Below are 21,343 nucleotides of genomic sequence, written 5' to 3'. Positions count from 1 at the left end.
GGGGTGGGAGGGTCAGACGAGATACCCCGAACTGAATCCGGATCATCCATGTGCAAAGCAAACACCCTTACCTGCTGTACTATCACTCTACCCTCTGATGAAACCAAATTTTTTTTTTTTTTTTGGTTTTTGGGCCATACCCGGCAGTGCTCAGGGGTTACTCCTGGCAGGCACGGGGGACCATATGGGACATTGGAATTCAAACCAATCACCTTTGGTCCTGGATCGGCTGCTTGCAAGGCAAATGCCGCTGTGCTATCTCTCCGGGCCCTGAAACCAATTTTTAAATGCAATTATCATTAAACTTGAAAAGAGCTGGTCTGTACAGACAAAATGACTGCTCTGAGGACAAGAGTTAGCCATCTTTCAACCTGCCACCTTGTTGCCAAATAAAGCTCTTTCTCAACCCATCCAAAAAATGGGAGTCAGGGGGAGAAAGATTTTAAGATAGATTAGTACAAGTTAATCAGAGAAAAATATTGAATAAAAATTAACAGAGTATCAGAGATATATGAGAGATCATTAAGCCCACATATATAACATATAGAATTTGAATCTCAGAATAAAAATGAGGAACAAAACTATTTTCAGAAATAATGACTCAAAACTTTCTGATTTTGATGAAAAACACGAATTTACAAATTAAAGCAGTTTACTGAATCCAAAAAGGTTAATAACTAAAAGAGATCATACCCAAATACATTACATAAAATACTAAAAGATACCATCAAAGAGAAAGTCTTAAGAGAAGCGAGAGAGAAACAATTCATCAAACACAGGAAAACAGCAATAGAATTAACAATTGGCTTTTCATCAGAAACAATGAATCCCAGAGGAGTGGAATAGTATATTCAAAGAACAAAGTTCCTGTCAACCAGGAATTCTACATTCAGCAAAACTAGCCTTCGGAAATAAAATAAATAAGAATATAAATTGGTGCAACCATTTTTGGAGAATAGCATGAAGCATCCTCAAAGATCTAAAAACAGGGGCCAGAGAGATAGCATGGAGGTAGGGTGTTTGCCTTGCATGCAGAAGGATGGTGGTTCGAATTCCGGTATCCAATATGGTCCCCCTAGCCTGCCAGGAGCTATTTCTGAGCATAGAGCCAGGAGTGACCCCTGATAGCTGCCAGGTGTGACCCAAAAACCAAACAACAACAACAACAATAAAGATCTAAAAATAGTTGCCATATGATCCATTTTTCTGGGTATTCATTCAAAGAATATAGATATTATCACAAACATGTATCTACCCAAATATTGATTGCAGCATGACATTTAGTTGATAAGATATGAAAGAACTCATGTCCTCTCAGTATATGACTGCATAAAGAAGGTATGAAATATATATTTGAGGAATTTTTGGCGGGGAGGGCCACACCAGGTGGTGCTCAGGAGACACTCCTGGCTCTGCACTCAGAAATTGCTCCTGGCAGGTTCAGGGAACCTGCTGGGATGCCAGAAATTGAGCCCGGGTCAACTCAGGTCATCTGCATGCAAGGCTAACAACACCCTATCACTGTGCTGTCACTTCGGCCCATTTTTTTGAGGATTTTTAAAATAGAAAATGAAAATAAAGAAACCAATCCAGAGAGATAATTCAAAGAACTGAGCACATGTAGGAGGCCAGGTGGAGTCTCTCACACTGTCTGGACCCCTGAACACCACTGGGAGTGACCCATAAACACAAAGTTGAAAGTAACCTCAAGCAGTGTTAGATATGGCACCAAAACCAAAAAATAAAATAAATAAAAAAATAAGAAGAAATTTAAATTTGAAAATAAAGATTGGGGCCGGACGGTGGCGCTGGAGGTAAGGTGCCTGCCTTGCCTGCGCTAGCCTAGGACAGACCGAGGTTCGATGCCCCGGCGTCCCATATGGTCCCCCAAGAAGCCAGGAGCAACTTCTGAGCGCATAGCCAGGAGTAACCCCTGAGCGTCACAGGGTGTGGCCCAAAAACCAAAAAAAAAAAAAAAAAAGAAAAGAAAGATAAACTGAATAATTTATTGCTAGTAAATTATTCTTTTTGGGGGGAGGGGTTGGTTTATGGGCCACACCTGATGACGATCAGGGGTTACTCCTGGCTATGTGCTCAGAAAACGTTCCTGGCTTGGGGGACCATATGGGACACTGGGGATTCTAACCTCGGTCCGTCCTGGGTCAGCTGCATGCAAAACAAACCCCTACTGCTGTGCTACTGCTCCAGCTCCTGTTAGTAAATTATTTTATAAGAAATCTTAATAGAGGGGCACGCATGATGACACAAGCAGTAGGGCGTTTGCCTTGCACGCGCTGACCTAGAACGGATGGTGGTTTGATCCCCCAGCGTCCCATATGGTCCCCAAGCCAGGAGCGATTTCTGAGCACATAGCCAGGAGTAACCCCTGAGCGTCACTGGGTGTGGCCCCCCGAAAAATGTTAATAGAGTATATCCCCATTCTAGGGTCACCTGCATCTCAACATCTTAACTTCAGATCATAATTGCCTTTTTTCTCCCCTCTGGAAAAGCCCACATTCTCTTCGTCTCTCTATCTCTTCCTCCTTCTCTACCCTCCTCATATACCTTACCATCAAATAATAACAATGAAGAAATAAATAGTATTAGAAACTTGTCCAGTTTTAAAAAATAACTGATAATTAATGGTAACTGAAATCCACAGGAAGAAAAAAAATAAAAAGCACCATGAATGGCAAGTACAGAAAACTCTAAAAGTACTTTTTCTTTTTCTTTTTTTTTTTTTTTTTTTGGGGGGGGGGGGTTACTACTGGCTCTGTGCTCAGAAATCACTCCTTGCAGGCTCAGGGGACCATATGAGATGCTGGGATTCAAACCACTGTCCTTCTGCATGAAAAGCAAATGCCCTACCTCCATGCTATTTCTCTGGCCCCTAAAAATACTTTTTCATATGTTTTCTTTTTGTTTCTTCATTTTTGGAGGTGGAGATTGGGAGGAGACACACCTGGAAGTGTTTGGATTTCTCTGAGCATGCTGATCAGGGATCAGCACTCCCAGCAGTGCTCAGGGAACCACAAAATGTTGGGGCTTGACGCTGAGGCTCCCCACATGCAAAGCATGTGCTTCTGTCCTTTGAACCAGCAGCCTGGCCCTCTTCCCATTTCATTAAGACATAAAGCTGTACAAAGCAATTATCATAATACCATAATTTGACTATGATAATTGTTAGGTTTATAACATATACATAGTAACATATAGTATGATAATAATAGCACAGAGAAGGAAAAGAGAAAAGAGATCTATTGGAGCAAGCTTCTCTATTTTACCAGAATAGATTTCAATAAGCTTAGGTACACATTCTAATTCCTAAAGTTACCACTAATAACTCAAATAATATGCAGAAGGGAGTGAATAACAAAAGAATTAATAATGGTTCCTTAAAATATTTACTTAACACAAAGGAAAATACTAGAGAAAAGAGAAACAAGTTGGGCAGGAGCAATAGCACAGTGGGTAATGTCTTTGCCTTTCATGCAGCAAATCCGGGTTCAATCCCTGGCATTCCATATGGTCCCCTGAACCTGCCAGGAGTAATTTCTGAGTGCTGAGCCAGGAGTAACCCCTGGCCAGAAGTAGTCAAAATTTAAGTGTTCTAAGGTCTTTGCATTATTGAGGAGAAAGTAAGCAAATGTCATCTTCAGGCTTTGCTAAGTCAAATATGCACATAAAAATTATTGGGGCTGGAGAGATAGCATGGAGGTAAGGCGTTAGCCTTTCATGTAGAAGGTTGGTGGTTCGAATTCCGGCATCCCATATGGTCCCCCTGAGCCTGCCAGGAGCAATTTCTGAGCATAGAGCCAGGAGTAACCCCTGAGCGCTGTCCAGTGTGACCCAAAAACAAAAAAAAAAAAAAAACAAAAAAAACAAAAAAAAATAGAGGGGCTGGAGAGATGACCCAAAAATCAAAAAAAAATCAAAAATAAAGAGAAACCAGAATGATATGATGCAATCCAAACATATAAATAATCACATTAAGTGTGAATGGACAGGAACTCCCCCAGTATCAGTAGATTGTGACTAAAAGAAAGTAAAAAATTAAAAAGTAAAAGATGAACAAAAATAGACCAGCATTAGTAACCATGAGAGAATCTTTCAAATTTGCTGGAAGATGCAAATATTCAGATTCAGGTAGCACACACTCGTATCACAGTGAAACTGCAGGGCTTCAAAATCAAAGACAAGAGCTCAACAGCAATCAGAAAGAAATGAAAATTTCCTACAAAGACAATTAAATTAAAAACAGGCTTCCCAGGGAACAAGAGAAGACAGATGACAAAGGAATATCTCAAAATTAAAGGTCTAAAAGAAAACAAAGATTAACCTATAGAATTCTATAATAAGCTACTTTATGTTAAGCACTGAGGGTTTCCTGTGTGTGATTTTTTTAACTGTTAATATAAGGCAGAGTTTGATACTCACAGGTGATCACTAGAGAAAAATGTACCAGAGAATATACTTAAAAAGAAAGTGATGAAAATAAGGAAGCTCGAAGCTAAAGTCATAATACTGCGGGTAGGGTGCTTACTTTGCACGTGGTTGACCTGGGTTCAATCCCAAGCATCCCATATGGCTTTTTGAGTCTGTCAGGAGTGATCCCTAAACACAGAGCCAGAAAAAGTCCCTGAGCACTTCTGGGTGTGGTCCCACCCCCCAAAATGTAGAAAGCTATAGTGACAGGGTGGAGTCCCCATAATAAAGTACAAATATCATAAATGCAACACCAATAAGAATACTAATTTTGGGGACTGGAGAGATAGTACAGCAGATAAAGTGCTTGCCTCACATGTGCCCAACCCCGGTTCAATCTCTGGCATCCCATATGGTCCCCCAAGCACTGACAGGAGTAATTCCTCCTAAGGCCAGGAGTATTGCTGGGTATGACACAAAAACAAAGCAAAATAAACAAACAAAAAATCCCTAATTTTTAAGATTAAAAATCAAGTAGAACTGAAAATTTAAACTTACATACACATACATACACACACACACACACACACACACACACACACACACACACGAAGTAGTCAAAATTAAAGAATTCTAAGGTATTTGCATTTTGGAGGAGAAAGTCAGCAAATGTCAACTTCAGGCTTTGCTAAGTCAAATATGCGCATAAAAATTATTAGAGGGGCCAGAGAGATAGTACAGCCTTGCACATGGCCAACCCTGATTTGATATTCTGGCATCCCATATGGTCTCCTGAACACCGCTAGGAATGATTTCTAAATACAAAGTCAGGAGTAACCCCTGACCACAACCAGGAGTGGCCCCAAAACAGAATGAAACAAAAAATTATTAGCATAACTACAAAGAATTAAAATATGTAAAAACCAAAACTATATGGTATTTTGGGGGCAGGGAGGAGGAATGAAGAAACCCAAACTGACCACAGTAAAGTAGAAAAGCAATGCACAAAGGCAGGAAAAATAGAAGATACAACTTCAATAAAAGAAATAAATTCAAGCATATCAGTCATCACAATACATGTACTGAACTCTTAAGCAAATATCAGAATGGATATAAAATCAACTTTAGCTATAAACTATTTAGAAAAGACATACCTAAGACATAGGAAACAAGTGTTTTAAAGTATGTAAAAAGATGTTCTAGAGCAATACCAAACAAAAATATAGACTTACAAGCAAAAGCATGATTAGAGAAAATAAAGCGACATCTCAAGGGCATTAGACTGCTTCTATAAAGCCAAGATTTTAAGTCCTATCTACCAGAAGAAACATGGTATGTCTGCATGATACTAGATTTTATAATACTAAGAAGGAGAAGGAAACAGGAAAGGCATAGGGCTAAAAATGTGATGATTTTATATGAGGAGGTAGTCAGGAAGAGTCTTTGAGACACTGGTGGGGGAAGCAGACTCTCAGATGGCGTGGGTGTGATGTTGGACCATCACCTCCATGAAAATTTTTAATTAAGTGTTGTAAATCCTGGTACCTCAATAAAAATAATTTTTAAATAAATAAAAAATACGTTAATGTGGGGCCGGAGCAGTGGGATTCTGTACTTAGGGGTCACTTCTGGAAAAGCTTGAGGGACTATATGGTGAACTGGAGATTAAATTTAGGAAACCGCATGCAAGGCTCACTCTCTCTCTCCGGCCCCTCTATTTCTATTTTTAAATGGTCATTTTGAGAGAATGAAATAGAACAAGGACAAGGCAAGAGGCCAGTGAAAAGGAACTGCTGTGGTCCAGGCAGAGGACTGTGGTCACAGGGACTAGAATGATGGCAGTCAAGGTGTGGGGAACAAGGGTCCTGTATAGACCATAAAGGCGGGACCCCCAAGAACTGCCGAAGGATTGCAAATGTGATATGAAAGAAAGGAACTGGGACTGGATTTGGTGCTTCTAACCCAGAGATCCTAGAATGCTTGAGCCCTGGCATTCCATGAGGTGCAGATAATCATGGACATGAAAAGGGAATTGGGGTAGGGGCTGTGGGAAGCTAATAGTTTAGTTTATACATGTCACATTTTCTATATATTCAAGTGCAATTTCAATGCAATTAGAAAAATATGCCTGGCATTTAAGGGAGGATCTGGCCTGGAGATATATATTTGGGCATCATCAAGCTCAGGCTCTCTCGTTCATATTCCAAGCATGAACCACGATGAGCTCATGGAAGCAGCCGGGAGAGTATCTGGGAGAACTTAAAAAGTGTGGCGTCCTTAAAAGTCAAATGAGCAAGGTATTGGAGGCAGAAAAGCAGCGGTAATTGTGCTGGGTGTGTTCCTGTGGGTGGAGAAATCAAATGAGAGCTGGACATGAACTAGTGAGTTTAGCAAAATAAACTGGGCTGAGAGGAAAAGACAGCTGTGCCAATCAGATTGCCTGATTCAGGAAATGTAACAAAAAATGCTGAGTATCTGCAACAGCAAACAATAGAAGCCAATGTGGACAGCCTTTTGCGTTGCTTTTTTGCATTGCTTTTTTCCCCCTCCAGCAAACAGTAAAAATAGCTAACCTTTACTGAGTGCTGGCTCTGTGCCAAGAACAGTATTACGATGCCTATTTTTAAGTAGGAAAACTGGGGCTCAAAGAGTCAAGTAACTTGCCCCAGGTCACTCAGCTGGGAAGGAGCTGAGCTAGAATTCAAAGCCTTGTGCAGCTTTCTGTTTTAAGCTGGCCGCCTCTGGTTTCATTTCGTTAAGGGGAAAGGCTATCCTAAAGTATGGAACTCTCATTTATGAAACACCAACTGAACTCTCATAAACTCCCTATGAGATAAGCATCATTGCTATCGTCACTTTAAGGGAAAAATCCTTGTTAAAAGACCCTCAGAGCAGACAGGGCAAAGAATGGTAAGTCAGATCTGAGCTGATTCTGCTTGGCCATTCCCTGTCTGGTCACTTGGGCCTGCCTTGGAAGTGGGATGGCCTGGGAGAACAGTCAGAACTAGAAGCTCTCGAGAAACGCTAGGGACTGATGTTACTCTGACAAGCCCTTTACTTGGAGGTCGCTTGCTGATGTCGAAGGACATGACTTTGAAAGGTCCCCCAACAGTCTCACAGCAAGCACCCTGGGCCCAGCCCCACACTCTGCACAGACAGATGCCTGCCAAGAAGGCAGAGCATAGGGCTTCCCATCCCTACCTGTCCAGTGGTAAGGGAGCGGCTGTAGCCATGGATGGAGCTCCGGGGATGGATCCGGGGTGGGACGCAGCAGCTGGAAGATATCAAAATGCCAGATTCAGGACCCGGGGAGATAGCACAGTGGTGTTTGCCTTGCAAGCAACCGATCCAGGACCAAAGGTGGTTGGTTCGAACCCGGTGTCCCATATGGTCCCCCGTGCCTGCCAGGAGCTATTTCTGAGCAGACAGCCAGGAGTAACCCCTGAGCACCGCCGGGTGTGGCCCAAAAACCAAAAAAAAAAAAAGCCAGATTCAGAACAGGGGTCTGGTAGGTGGGTGGGGTGAGGGCAACAGTACATCTTGGGCTCATGAGCAAGTTCTGGCCCCAGAGGTCCTCACCCCAGACTACTAGATAAAGGAACTATCCCAGACTTTCAGATAGGGAGGGGCCACACCAAGAACTCCTCTTTTGCGGTGCCCAGCGACTGTCCCCAGGTGAACCCAAAGCAAGAAACCCATACCACATCTCCTGCGGGATCTGTTCCCACCCGCTCCTTCCTTCCTTACTTGATCCGGGCCTGGTCCACACTGGAGGAGCGGCGGGAGGTGAAGCGTCGGGCGATTGCTTTGGGGGATGTCTTGGGGCTGCCATCTGAGTCTCCGCTCTCCTCATCCCCCATGGCTTTGATGTAGCTGCCACTCCGCATCCTGCGGCAAGGGATCTCCCCATCCTTGCCCCCGGTGGGGTAACCCCCCCAGTCATCCTGTGGCACCTGGAGGAACAGGGACCTCGTCTCTCAGACAACAACCCAGAAAATCTGGAAAGCGAGACCCTCTTTCCGGTCCTCCCACTGCCATCAGGAAGTGCTCTATGCCCCACTCAAGCAGGGCACTCTCAGTAGTGGGAGCCTGGGCAGGTTCTCAGGGAACCCTTATGAGAGAAGCCTCCTTAGATCTTTCCATACTTAAGAGGTAAATTTTATAGTCAGACATTGACATGCCAGGGGCCAAGGGGTTGAAAAGCAGGGACCGGGACCGGAGAGATAGCATGGAGGGAAAGCATTTGTCTTGTATGCAGAAGGACGGTAGTTCGAATTCCGGCATCCATAAGGTCCCCTGAGCACTGCCAGGTGTGACCGCCCCCCTAAAAAAAAGAAAAGCAGGGACCAAAGCAAGCTGTCAACCCCACCCCAACTTATATCCCTTTATAACTGACCCCAGGCACCTATGACCCTTCCTTCATTTCTTCAGCTGCTGCCGCTTCCATCCCAAGTCCTCCCTTTCTCTCCCCTGACTTCCCTGCGAGGGGCCGGGGAGACAAGTCTAGGCATGAGGAAGACCATTCAGACAGACCAAGTGGAGGATGGAGTTTGCAGGGCCAGGAGCAAGGCAGGGGCTCAAGTGGCAAGAGGAAGATCAATTAGGAGGCTGATGCTGTTATCCAGGCAAGAGATGATGAAGCCTAAATTAAGACAATGACAATGAGGGGGAAGAAGAGATGGAAATGAGAGGTGTTGAGGAGCATCAGTGAGCCTGATTACATGTGGGGAGTGAGGGGGCGGGGAGGAATTCAGGATAAGGGGGAGGCTGCTGGCTGAGGACATGAGGGATGGTGCTGTCGCTCACGGAGCCACAGAATCTCATAGAAATCAAGTCGGGGGAGAAGGGGAGAGGTTCAGGATGGAACCTTTGGAGTCTATCAGAGCCAGATGAGGAGGTGGTTGGATGTTCAGTTCTGGAGCTCATTGGAAAGATGTGGACTGAAGATAGTCCTGGGCAGCATCTGAATCCATAGGAGTGAACAAAAATGGTCTGGGGGGAAGGTGAAAGAGCTGGGGAGGGATCCACTGACATTTCAAAAGGGACTGCAGGCAAAGGAAGAGGAGTCAATGCAGTCACCTGAAAAGGAGTGGGCAGAGGGTAGGAGTGAAGTCAGCAGAATGCCATGTCACAAGAACAGGCGACATTTCAAGAAGAAAAGGAGCTGATAATGTCAAATGCCACAGTGCATTCAAAGGTTAGTCATTGGGTTCCAGAGTTGGAGAGCTCCATGTTCAATTTCTGGCTTCATCACTTGCTAACTAGAAGAACTTGTGCAGAACTAATTGATTCTGAGGCCTTGGTTTCCTTGTCTATGAATTGGCCATGATACTTATACGGACATGCCAGGGGTGGTGGAAAGGGCAACCAAGCTAATATGGACTGCCCATCTCTTAGTAAAGGTAGACAATTGCTATTCAAAGTACTGCATGGTATCTTTTAATAAGAGCTGCCAAGTGACTCTGAGTAACCACAGTCAACCATGGCTGGGATGTAGAAATCTGACTACAGTAGAGGGGACAGAAAAGGCAAGAAGTGGAATCTGTCCTCCAAGAACCTGCACATAAAGAAAAGGCAAGAGACAGCAGAAAAGATATGTGGGGTGGGGGAGAATCTAGGGGTATTTTGTTAGGATGAGAGACAGAGCCAGTCAAAATAAAGATGGCCTTTCAACATTCAGGAACAATCTGGAGACCAGAAGAGGAGCTCGGGTACTGCTGGAGGGATGAGCTGGGGTGGGTATTCCTGGCTTCTCAGTCAAGAAGGAAGGGGATGAGGTTAACTGTGGCTCTAGATGAATGTACAGAGGCTTGTTGAGAGGAAGGTACAGAGCCCATGATCAGAGGGAGGGGGTCTCCACTGTGTAGAACGAGGCATCAATGAAGGCTTGTTGGGGAGTGGATTGGATAGGGAGAGATTTCAAACACCTGTTGTAAAGACCAGGCCTGTGAGAAGAATGCTTAGGGAAGGGATAAGTCTAGGTGAGGACATAGAGATCAATATGAGAACCAGATCCCAGGGCTGGGATAGGACCCCAGGAAGAAACTCCCAGAGAGAGGCCAGCATACATGAAAAGTGGAGCACATAGGCAGAGGTGAGGTTTTCCTGCGTGGAAAAGGGTTGAAGAAGAAGGTAAGAGCTGGACTCGAGAAAAAAAACAGGGTCTTGGCAAAAGGGCTGGGAATTCATCAAAAATATCTGATCTGAGGGATCTGTGTCAGGAGAGCAGCAGGCAGTTTGGAGCCCCGCCCACCCCAGAGCACCTCTGGAGCCCAAGCCCCTATAAGTCGTGCCCTTTCCCCAAGGCAGGCAGGCAGCTGGGGCAGCCAGGTCACGTTCCTCCACACTGCAAGTTCCCACGATGGCCACTGCAGAACTTGCAGGCCTCTGCAGGGCTATGTGAGGTGCATGTTAAAGAGGAAGCCCCCAGGGAGGTCAGAGCAGCCCTGGAGAAGCAGCACAGAGCCATGAGTGTCCTCCAAGGATGGGGCTCAACTACCTCCTGTCCCTCCTGCTGGGCCCTTTCAGTCTCGGTTTAGAAAAGTCCCTGGCCCTGATGGAGGCATGGGGGGGGGTGTTGGTAGGGGGAGGCAAGCAAAGAGGGTCCCTCTCTAACCTCTCCTTCCTTCTAGCTTTCACCCTTTCTTTCGTCTCAATAGCCCTGTCTGGTAGCTTGAGTTTTCTTGAGTTCCGTACTCAGAAAACCCCAAAGTGAAACCCAAATTGACACCCAAAGTCTGCCCCCTGCACTATATACCCACTCCACACAGAGGAAGACCTTCTGCCACCTCTTGAGGAGGCTTCATTCACCTGTGTGCACTGGATTGACTTCAGCAATTTCAGGACTGCAGGACTGAGGCCTCATAGCAGCTGTGCAGAGCAGCCCTTAGCCACCATCAACTGAGGTAAGTGGGGTCACTCTTCTGTGCCCCCCCTAAGGCAGTCATGCTCCCTGCTTCCTTCTCTACTCACTCCTAGCTGAGAGCACTTAGATGAAGAAATATGAGTTCATACCATGGCAGGCATGAACCTAGGGTTGAATCCAATGTCTGCTGTATTTCAAGAACCTATGCCAAAATCTCCTAACGCTATGGAACGGCTCAAGAGAATACATTGGGGGTCAGGAAGAGGTCCTTGAGGTGAAGAAGAGCCCCTGGCAGCATCATAATAAGAAGGCAGAGAGAGGACAGAGGGAGGTGGATGAGGCCTCCAGAAAAAGCAGGGGTCAGAGCGCCTCACCTGGCCTCCCCGGCGGCCAGGTGATTAGACAGAATGAGGACACACGCCATCCAGTGCCCGGAGCAGCCGCTCCTGGGGAGCCCTGCTTGTGGGATCTGGAGCTCAGACTCTTCTGTGTCCCCAGCCTAGAAAAGCCCAGCAGAAAAACAGGTTCCCAAGGTTCTTCCATGGTCTCCCTGGCCGTCCTACCCAGAAACAAACCTCCACAAAGTCTCATCCTATGAGGAAGTGACCGTCCTCCTCAAACACTTTGAACCGCACAGATATTTTTCAGAAAAGACGCCTGGAGGAGGTTTTGGGGCAGAAGAACTCATTCCAACTCTCTCCAATCCCCCCATGGTGCTGGGGGCCTACAGCCATGGAGAGCTAAGTGGTCATACCTGGCACCTATCTAACCTATCCATTTCCAACTTTATGAGACAAACATTGGCAGTTTGTCCAAAGCCCAGGGCAGGAACAATCTTCCTGCACTGACATATAACACTTTGCACAAACAGGGAGACTGAGGTTCCCAGAGGGATTCAAAATAACATGGCGAGACAGGGCAGAATGTTCCTATCCTGGGGACGTACTCTGAGTGTGGCACGCCCCATTCCCCATTCCCACCGAAGTCTCACCTGCAGATAGTGGTAAGTCCTGGCTTTGGCCTTGGCCTCTGGACCCAGGAGCCCCTTGCTGGGCCCAGGCCCTGGATATCCATCCCGGCCCTGGCTGACCATCATGGTATGCCAGGCACTCCGCTTGACCGACTGGCCATCCAGCGACATGGACATGCCCGTGCAGGCAAGACAGCGGCCTTCTGACCCGCTTGAGCGCCCCTTGAAGCTCAAGTCCCGGTAGGACCCATCAGGAGCCTCGAGGCAGAAGGGACCCCCAGGATCCCCAGGGGGGCGCCCACCCGCCAGGAAGCCACTGTCACTGTCCAAGTTGTCATCTGAGCTCCACCAGCCCGCGGCCTTGGTCTGGTGCCGCCCGTCTCCCTTGCGGTCCTTGCTTTTGCTCCTCTTGCTGTGCCGGGATTGGTGGTGGTGATGATGGTGGTGGTGATGGTGATGGTGGGAAGTGTGGGGGCCTCCAGAGCTTGGGCCCACATAGCTGTCTCCCCCAGAGCTCCCTCTTCCCTCTGCCTTGGGCCCATTATAGTCCCGCTTCCCTGGGGCCTCCAGAGAGTGGGACTTGGCAAAGAGCTTCTGCACAGAGTGAACCAGGTGCCGGATGCGGCTGGGGCTCTCGCTTCGGGGCTCTGGGGCAGTGCCAGGCCCTGGCCCTGGCCCGGGCCCGGGCCCTGCTGGACCACGCTGGTATGGGAGTGTGTGGAAGCCATCTTGTTGGACTGGCAACTGCTTTTCAAACTGGTCCAGGAGTGTAGGAGGCAGTCGAGGGGCTCCCTTACCCTGTGGGTGACCCACACAGTCTTCACAGGTGTCGAAGGGGCCCTGGCCGGGGTACATCCTGGGGAAGGTGCTGCTACCCCCCCCAACTCCAACACCCCCTGGCCCTCCCTCAGGGCCGACAGATGGCCCCTCACTCAGGCTCAAGGGCCCTTCAGGAGAAAGGTGTCCCAGGCCAGCTCTTGGGGCACAGAAGCGGGGCTCGGTGGAGAAGGCCTCCCCGGAGCCCAGCAGGTACGGGGTCCTGACAGCTGGACCCACGTCCATATGCTGCTGGTCAGCAAAGCGGGCTGGGCGGGGATGGCTGCCTCGGTCGCCATGGTAACCCCTCATGGCCTCTGCAAAGGCTCTTCATGATGCTGGGGGCCAGGCCCCAGGAAGCTCCTGGAAAAAGAGCAAGAAAAGGGATGCAGGTTGAACAACAGACTACTTCACAGAAAACTCTCTTTTATTAGGAATTCTTACATCCCTTTAAGTAACACACATCCATTTATTGTGACTAATTGTACTATCTTTCCCCAAATGGGTTTAAAAGTCCTTAAAACAGTCTTACTAGATGAAGACACAAGGGCAAAAGACAATTCCCTCATTCATCAAATGCTGCAAATTTGATAAAATATGCTTTCCCAAGAGGACATGACATCAGACAAATGGGTTTTTGAAAAATCCTTCAGTTACCAAAAATAAAAGGGTAACCAAATAGACATTTTGGAAAATGTTCAGAGAAACTAGTCATTAGGTAAACCAAGCTTTTAACAAGCTTAAGGCAAACTGATACAGAGCCACACCTCCCAACTGTCCCCACCCACTTCAAGTGCTGAGAAGAGCCAGGCTCCAGGGGCTCAGCTCCCAGAAGCAGTAACCAGAGAGAACACAGCACCCAGATCTACATATCCAGCATGATTCTGCAAGAAAATCCCTCCCCTTCCTTCCACACCCTGCTCCTTCCATCTGGCAGCAGACTCACTCTCCCTGCCCCCAGGACTGAGATAGGAAGGAATAACCTGAGATGACTCCTTCGTCCTCTTCCAAACATCCCCAAAAATTTTCCCCTCATCTTTTGCCCTTATCTGCCATTCCCAACCTAGTGGGGAATTGATTATGGGAGCAGACACATAAAGAGGAGAAATACTGGTTCTGGAGGTAATATCTGATATCTGAACTAGAGTTAGGACCCAGGAGTTCCTCTTCCTGGGAACAGTGGGCTGGCAGGGCAGGTAGATGTTGAAGAGAAAGCACTGGGATCAGGGCCTTTGGACCTCATCCTAGGTTTGCCAAGAATACAAGACAGAGAAATCAGCTCTTAGGAGAGATGCTTCCAATCAGGACTCCAGAGCTGCCAGGATAGGAGCTATGGCAGGAAGGGGTGCCAGCAGGGGGTCCAGGGACTGAGGAGCTGGCAGACGGTGCCCTCTCTCACCCCAAACCAGGCTCCTGGGCCATCTGCTGACTAGAAAGAGATGACAGCCTCCAAGATTCCAGACAGCATCACCTCTGAGATTCACCCCGCCTCCCTGTACCACCCTACGCCTTCCTGTACCATCCTACCCCAACCCTGTGCTGCAGGCTCCTTCCACATCCTGCTCACAGCTCCTCTCCTTATTTCCTGAGTTCTTGCAATGGACCAAGTACTGGACATACTTAATAGATTCCAATCCCACTAATCTTATGTGCAGATATTATCCACATTTACTCATGAAAAAACTTGGTTCAAAATGGTGAGTTGACAAAGCCTGTAAGTGGGTGAGTCATTTTGAATCAAGATTCTAACTTAAATTTTGCCTCTGATTTGAAATAGTATGAATCTAATCCCCACCTCCCAGAACCTTTTACCACTCACCATCCGGAGTGTCCCATCCTTGGTGTCAGGATCTCCACCAACAGGCAGAATCCTAACTTCAGAAAACTTAGGACCACTGGCTCCTGACAGAAAAGAAAGGGGTGTTAAGCAATGAGGGAAAGATTCTCCCAGAACACTTAGAGAACAGGTCTCTGCCTTGACAGTTGCCCTCCCCAACCCCCCAAACATACTGATTGGATCTCCCGTGATGCAGAATCTCTGGACCCCCAGGGAAATGAGCTTGGATTCATTATGCAAATACATGTAAATGAACCAAGGTTGGACTACCTCCAATTGCAGGTGTCTGTGTGATCTGTCCATGGTGCTGAGCCACTGCCCTCAAATACCATCCCACTCTACAAATATTTGTAAAGCAACCACTTAAGACTGAGTGAAAAATTAATAGAGGGATTAAAGTATGGTCCTGTCACAATGGGGCTTCTAGTCCAGATACATCTGAAGTTATTTTAGGGGGACTAAAGTGGTGACGCGGAGCAGTAAGGCGTCTGCCTTGCTGGCGCTAGCCTACGACAGACCATAGTTCAATCCCAGACATGTCATATGGTCCCCCAAGACAGGAGTGATTTCTGAGCACATAGCCAGGAGTAACCCCTGACCATCACTGGGCATGGCCCCCCCAGAAAAGAAGTTATTTTAGGACCCTGTATTTTGGCACAAGTTGTTATTTCCCAAAATCTCCATTCATCTAACCCACCTACCCTTTCCCCTGGTTAACACTCATGAGAATTCCTAGTTTCTTTTGAAGATGTTCTGTACTCTTATTCTGGATTATTTATCTCTATCAAAGTTTTTATAATATGCTGGTTTCCTCCCATGAACTTGGTTACCACACTGAGATTGTCTTGTTTAGGTTTCTGTCTCCTCAATTAGAATATGATCTTCCACAGAGCAAGGACTTAGTCCCATTTATCTCTCACTCTCTAGCACCTAATTCAAGACTTTGCCCAGAGTAGTCTCTTAATAAATGTCCTCTGAGTAGATGAATAAATAATTGTGCTGGGAAAAGATTTTAAAAAATATTTAGCTAGTTTAGAGGCTGGAATGATAGTGCAGCAGTAGAACATTTGCCTTGCACTTGGCTGACCCAGGATGGACCTGGGTTTGATCGCTGGCATCCCATAGGACAAGGGTCCTCAAACTTTTTTTTTTTTGGTTTGGGCCACACCCAGCGGTGCTCAGGGGTTACTCCTGGCTGTCTGCTCAGAAATAGCTCCTGGCAGACACGGGGACCATATGGGACACCGGGATTTGAACCAACCACCTTTGGTCCTGAATTGGCTGCTTGCAAGGCAAACGCCGGGCCCATCCTCAAACTTTTTAAACAGGGGGCCAGTTCACTGTCCCTCAGACCATTGAAGGGTCTGACTACAGTAAAAACAAAATTTATGAATGAATTCTTATGCACACTGCATATATCTTATTTTGCAATGAAGAAACAAAACAGATACAAATACAATATGTGGCCCGCAGGCCATAGTTTAAGGACCACTGCTAGGGTCTCCCAAGCTAGGAGCGATTTCTGAGTGCATAGCCAGGAGTAATCCCTGAGCATCACCAGATGTGTCCAAAAAAAAAAAACATTTTAGCTAGTTTAGATGAAGCTAATTAATATCAGACACACTAGAGAGAAACTGAGAGAGAAGAGTGTGCTTGAGATAGTGGACAAAATGGCTGTGTGTTCCTTATGCACAGGTGGTGGTGGTGGTGGTGGTGGTGGTGGTGGTGGTGGTGGTGGTGGTGGTGGTGGTGGTGGTGGTGGTGGTGGTGGTGGTGGTGGTGGTGGTGGTGGTGGTGGTGGTAGTGGTGGTGGTGGTGGTAGTGGTGGTGGAAAAAATTCACAGTGAAGGAAACAGTAGGAACCTAGGCAAATAAGGCAGGCAAATAAAGAATTCTAAGGAGTGTACATGGTGAGTTGCAGCAAACATTTAGGATCTGGAAAATAGGCAAGAGGTAGGGGAGAGTCAGAAGGGAAGATGAAACTGAAGTTAGCAGCAGCCATGACTAGAAGACTAATGACGCCATTATTAGATAGAGATGTCAGGGAGAAGAGCGAGCTTTGTGGAATGATTAATAATAGTAAAAGAGGCATAGTCAGACATCAGGAGGAACTTCCTGACCCTGAGGGATGAGAAGCAATTAAGAATAGTGTGGGAATATCCTGGGAATCTTCCATAGAGGAGAAGATGAGACATGCCCCATCCCCTACCTACCTTGCAGTCGGAATTGAAAAAGAAATCAACCTAGTGACTTCACAGTATTAACCTGCCTGACTAGATGACAGTTCTCAAGAGGACAACTGTCCTTCTCCTGGGCAGCTCAAGTGTCTTTGCAACCAAGATGGCCTCATAAGTGGTAGGTGGAAAAATACCTGGAGCATCTTCCTGCCTCGGAAAGTTTTACCAGCATGGCCCTTTGTCCAATATTTGTTCTTCCTTTCCCAGCTCCAGGCAGAATCTATGTCTGGGCCTCACAGCACCCAGGGCTCCACCTCACACTGAGCTTCCCAGTGGTGGACCTGCCCATATTTCCTTTCATCATACACAGGTAGAGTTGCTAGACCTCTGAGCCTTCATCAAGATCTACCCAACTTTAGTCTTTTGGTATAAACCTGTATTCTCCTGATTCTGGTATCAAAGGAGAGGGATCCATGTAATTACTTCTCCGAGACAAACCACCGCACACATAACCCCCACATCCTATAGCTCAGGGATCTCAAAATCACGGCTCGTGGGCCGCAAATGTCCCTCCATACAACATTTGGTGGCCCTGTCCTAGAGGAATCTTTTTTTGTTTTGTTTTGTTTTAGTTGTTTGGGTCACACACCCCCAATGTTCAAGGCTTACTACTGTCTTTGCACTCAAGGATCACCCCGACTTTGTCTCCTGCGGCCCCCAGGTAAATTGAGTTTGAGACCCCTGCTAGCTGCTCCAGTGAAGAAAGCACAAACCCTCAATCAAAGAGTAACACAACACAAAAAGGTAACACAACACAAGTGTGACTCCCTTTCAAAGCTGAATGCCACCTGCTCACTGTCTTCCTGGGTGGGTTTTAATGACCATCAGATGATGCCAAGTATATGAAACCACTTTATAAACTCTAAGATGTTACATAATGTTAATGCCTAATGTGAAGCATTTACTCTGGATTTCAAAAACCCTCAATGTCCAAGTTGTAAACAATACAATCAAATTCAAATTACTAGAGGAAGGAGAGATTCAGTTTATGGATTTCCTAAAGGAAAGATTTAATTGATATAAGTTTAATTACATAGATTGCCTCCTATATATTAAGCTTCACAATCACATTTCTGCTGCTGCTACCCAATTACTAAGCATAATCAATAGAAAGGAAAAACAAGTGAGGAAAAGAAGGATCACTCAATTCATCACCAGGTCCTAGAGACTATCCTAAAAAAAAACAAGATCTGCCCATTTATTTTTTTCAGAGCCATCAGATTACTGCTGACTAAAGCTAAAATTCACTCCTAACCTCTTTCCTCTTTTCTAAGAATTCTAAGGATGGGAATAAAAGTACATCCGTGGACTGGATAGGGTGCTAGATTTGCATATGGCTAACCCAGGTTCAATCCCTGGCTTCCAATATGGTCCCTGATGCATTGTCAGGAGTGAACCCTGGGTGCAGCCAGAAATAAGCTCTGAGCACTATTGTGATCCAAAACAAACTCTAGCAGTGGTCCTCAAACTATGGCCCGCGGGACACATATTGTATTTGTATCTGTTTTGTTTCTTCATTGCAAAATAAGATATATGCAGTGTGCATAAGAATTCGTTCTTAAGTTTTGTTTTTACTATAGTCAGACCCTCCAATGGTCTGAGGGACAGTGAACTGGCCCCCTGTTTAAAAAGTTTGAGGACCCCTGTCTAGAAGGATAAGTTCTGATACATAAGGCCCCATTATTCACTGCTATTATTATTGTTGCACTAACTTATTATTAGTTTACAATTATTACAAAAATTCATGGGTTGGGGCCGGCGAGGTGGTGCTAGAGGTAAGGTGTCTGCCTTGCAAGCGCTAGCCAAGGTTCGATCCCCCCGGCGTCCCATATGGTCCCCCCAAGCCAGGGGTGATTTCTGAGCACTTAACCAGGAGTAACCCCTGAGCATCAAACAGGTGTGGCCCGAAAAAAAAAAAAAAACAAAAAAAAATTTCATGGGTTAACTTCATACTTCTATATGTAATTGTCACCACTTCCATCACCAAAGTCCCAGTGTCAATCAGCCACCAATGGGTCCTCCATGTCCATTCCCCCATCCCCTCTATCTTTTCCCTTTGAGGACCACGCAAGTATTCACTGAGTCTAGAAGTTAGTTTTGTTGTTTTCTGCCAGTTCAGATTTGCATCAGTAATTCATATTCCACATAAGACTGAAACCATCTGGTAACTGTCTTTCACTTCCTCTCTTATTTCACTTAGCATAATCACCTCAAGTTCTAGCCACTTTGTCCCAAAAGGCAATATTCGCATGACTCACTCTTGGCTATTGACATATACATAAAAATCTAATAAGGTTTCTGGAAAATCTTTTGCCTTTGTGATAAAAGGTGTGGAAAATGCTAGCATCATCCATCCTCCCTTTCATCTTGATTTGCATATAACTGGGACATGACTAGGGCAGCCATCTTGCCACCATGAGAAACAAATGGAGAGAAGTGCAGAAATGCTTGCCCTGGAGTCACAGAGCCAGGGAACCAGCAGAAGCAGTTGCCCCTATCCTGGCCTACATATGGTAAGGAAAACCCCTTTATTAAACCACTCACTGTCAGCCAGATTTTCTGTATCTGCAGTTTAAAGAACAGATAACCAGCCTGACTACCTTAGAACAACAATTCCTTGCTTGAATGTCCACATCAGCTCCTAAATTCTTTTCTGCTTCTGTTCTTACCCTATTCCAGTCCGCAGGATCCTCTGTATACACAAATCTGAACCTGTCACCTTTGTGCTTCAAACTCTTTATTGACTTATTGATGTTCTCAGTATGAAATGTTTTCACTTGAGTGGTAAGGCCTTCAGGGTTTGGCCTTCCCGGCTTTTACAGCACTCTCTATGCATCCCCTGGCTTACTCTCCTCCAACCAGATCACTCACTGCAGTGCCATGGTCCTTCCCATCAAGGGGCCTATTTCCCCTGTCCAGAAAGTTTTGCCAGGCACCTCTGCTGTGCTCACTCCTACACACCCCTCAGATCTCAGCCCAGTTGCTGTGTCCCCAGGGAAGCTTTCTCTGGCCTCCCTGACTAGGTCAGATCCCCATGCTGGGTGCTCTCAGGGCACTGTGTTCCAGGCTAGCTTTTACATCGAGACCATTTTCAGTCTGTGTGACTCAGAGATGGTCCGTCTGTCTCCCCCATTAGACAATCTCTCCTATTAGACCAGAAGCTCTATATAACAGTAGGAATTTTATCAATCTGATCCCCTGCACTGCACCCCAGTGGCATGTGGCAGGTGTCTATAGAGTGGATGTGAACTACAAAGATGATTTCATCAGTGATATTGTATATAATTCCTGCAAGTATTCCAAGTATACAGTGCATCCCTCCGCTTCCCAATTTACAGGAGAAACCGAGGCTTGCAGAAACTAAGTACAAGCTAGGAGTTGGTAACAACTCAAGCCAGAAATCAACCCAATATTGCCCAACTCCATGTCTTAGCTTTTCTCCCTTCTACCTGTGCTGTGAGCCCAGAGAAGCTAAACTTATTAAAGGTCACTATGAAGTAAATGAAATTATGAAAGTGAATTTGTTTTGGGAAAAGAAAAAAAAGGGCATGAGGGAGACAGCTCAAAGGTCTGGAAAGAATGCTCTGTTTGTATGTGGTGTAGATTTGATCACTAGCATGACATGATCATGTACTGCCAGGTGTACTGCCAGGAGTGACCTCTCCAGCACAGAATTAGTAGTAGCCCCTGAGCAAACAACAAACAAAAACAAACAACAAGAAGTAAAAGAAAGAAACACTTTTTAAAAAAGCCAACTCTTGGAAACTAAAAAGATAGTACAGTGGGTAAGGCACTTGCCTTGCAAGCTGCTAAACCTAATTTGGCATCCAGCAACAACTATGGTCCCCTGAGCCCTGCCAGGAATGATCCATGAGCACAGAGCCAGGATCTCTGAGCATCACTAGGCGTGGCCAAAACCAAACACCCAGCTGGAGTGAGAGGACAACAGCAGGATGCTTGTCTTGCACATAGCCAACCTGGGTTCAGTTCCCAGCACCCCATATAGTCATTCAGCCCCTGAACCAGCAGGAGTAATTCCTGAGTGTAGTCAGGAGTAACCCCTGAGCATTGCCTGGTGTGACCTCCCCACCCCTGCAAATAAAAGAACAATTCCTGAGTGCAGAGCCAAGAGTAAGTCCTGAGCATCATCGGATGTGACCCTTCAAAAACCAAAACAGAATTTAAAAAAGCCC

General features: G+C 46.1%; 1 protein-coding gene across 1 annotated transcript in view; it reads right to left on the bottom strand.

Moving 5' to 3' along the window:
* DLGAP3 (DLG associated protein 3) overlaps nucleotides 1-21,343 on the bottom strand; it is a 78,640-nt gene that overhangs the window by 38,383 nt on the left and 18,914 nt on the right. The window contains exons 2-5 of the mRNA XM_049774667.1: nucleotides 14,896-14,978; nucleotides 12,282-13,439; nucleotides 8,173-8,378; nucleotides 7,627-7,699 (exon numbers count right to left, since the gene is read on the bottom strand). Coding sequence (XP_049630624.1) covers nucleotides 7,627-7,699; nucleotides 8,173-8,378; nucleotides 12,282-13,388 — 1,386 coding nt within the window. The 5' untranslated portion in view covers nucleotides 13,389-13,439; nucleotides 14,896-14,978. The remainder of the gene's footprint in view (nucleotides 1-7,626; nucleotides 7,700-8,172; nucleotides 8,379-12,281; nucleotides 13,440-14,895; nucleotides 14,979-21,343) is intronic.

The sequence above is a fragment of the Suncus etruscus genome, chromosome 6, assembly GCF_024139225.1.
Source record: "Suncus etruscus isolate mSunEtr1 chromosome 6, mSunEtr1.pri.cur, whole genome shotgun sequence".
Classification (NCBI taxonomy): Eukaryota; Metazoa; Chordata; class Mammalia; order Eulipotyphla; family Soricidae; genus Suncus; species Suncus etruscus.
Note: the sequence above shows the minus strand (reverse complement) of the source record. Positions and strands in the feature narration are given on the sequence as shown.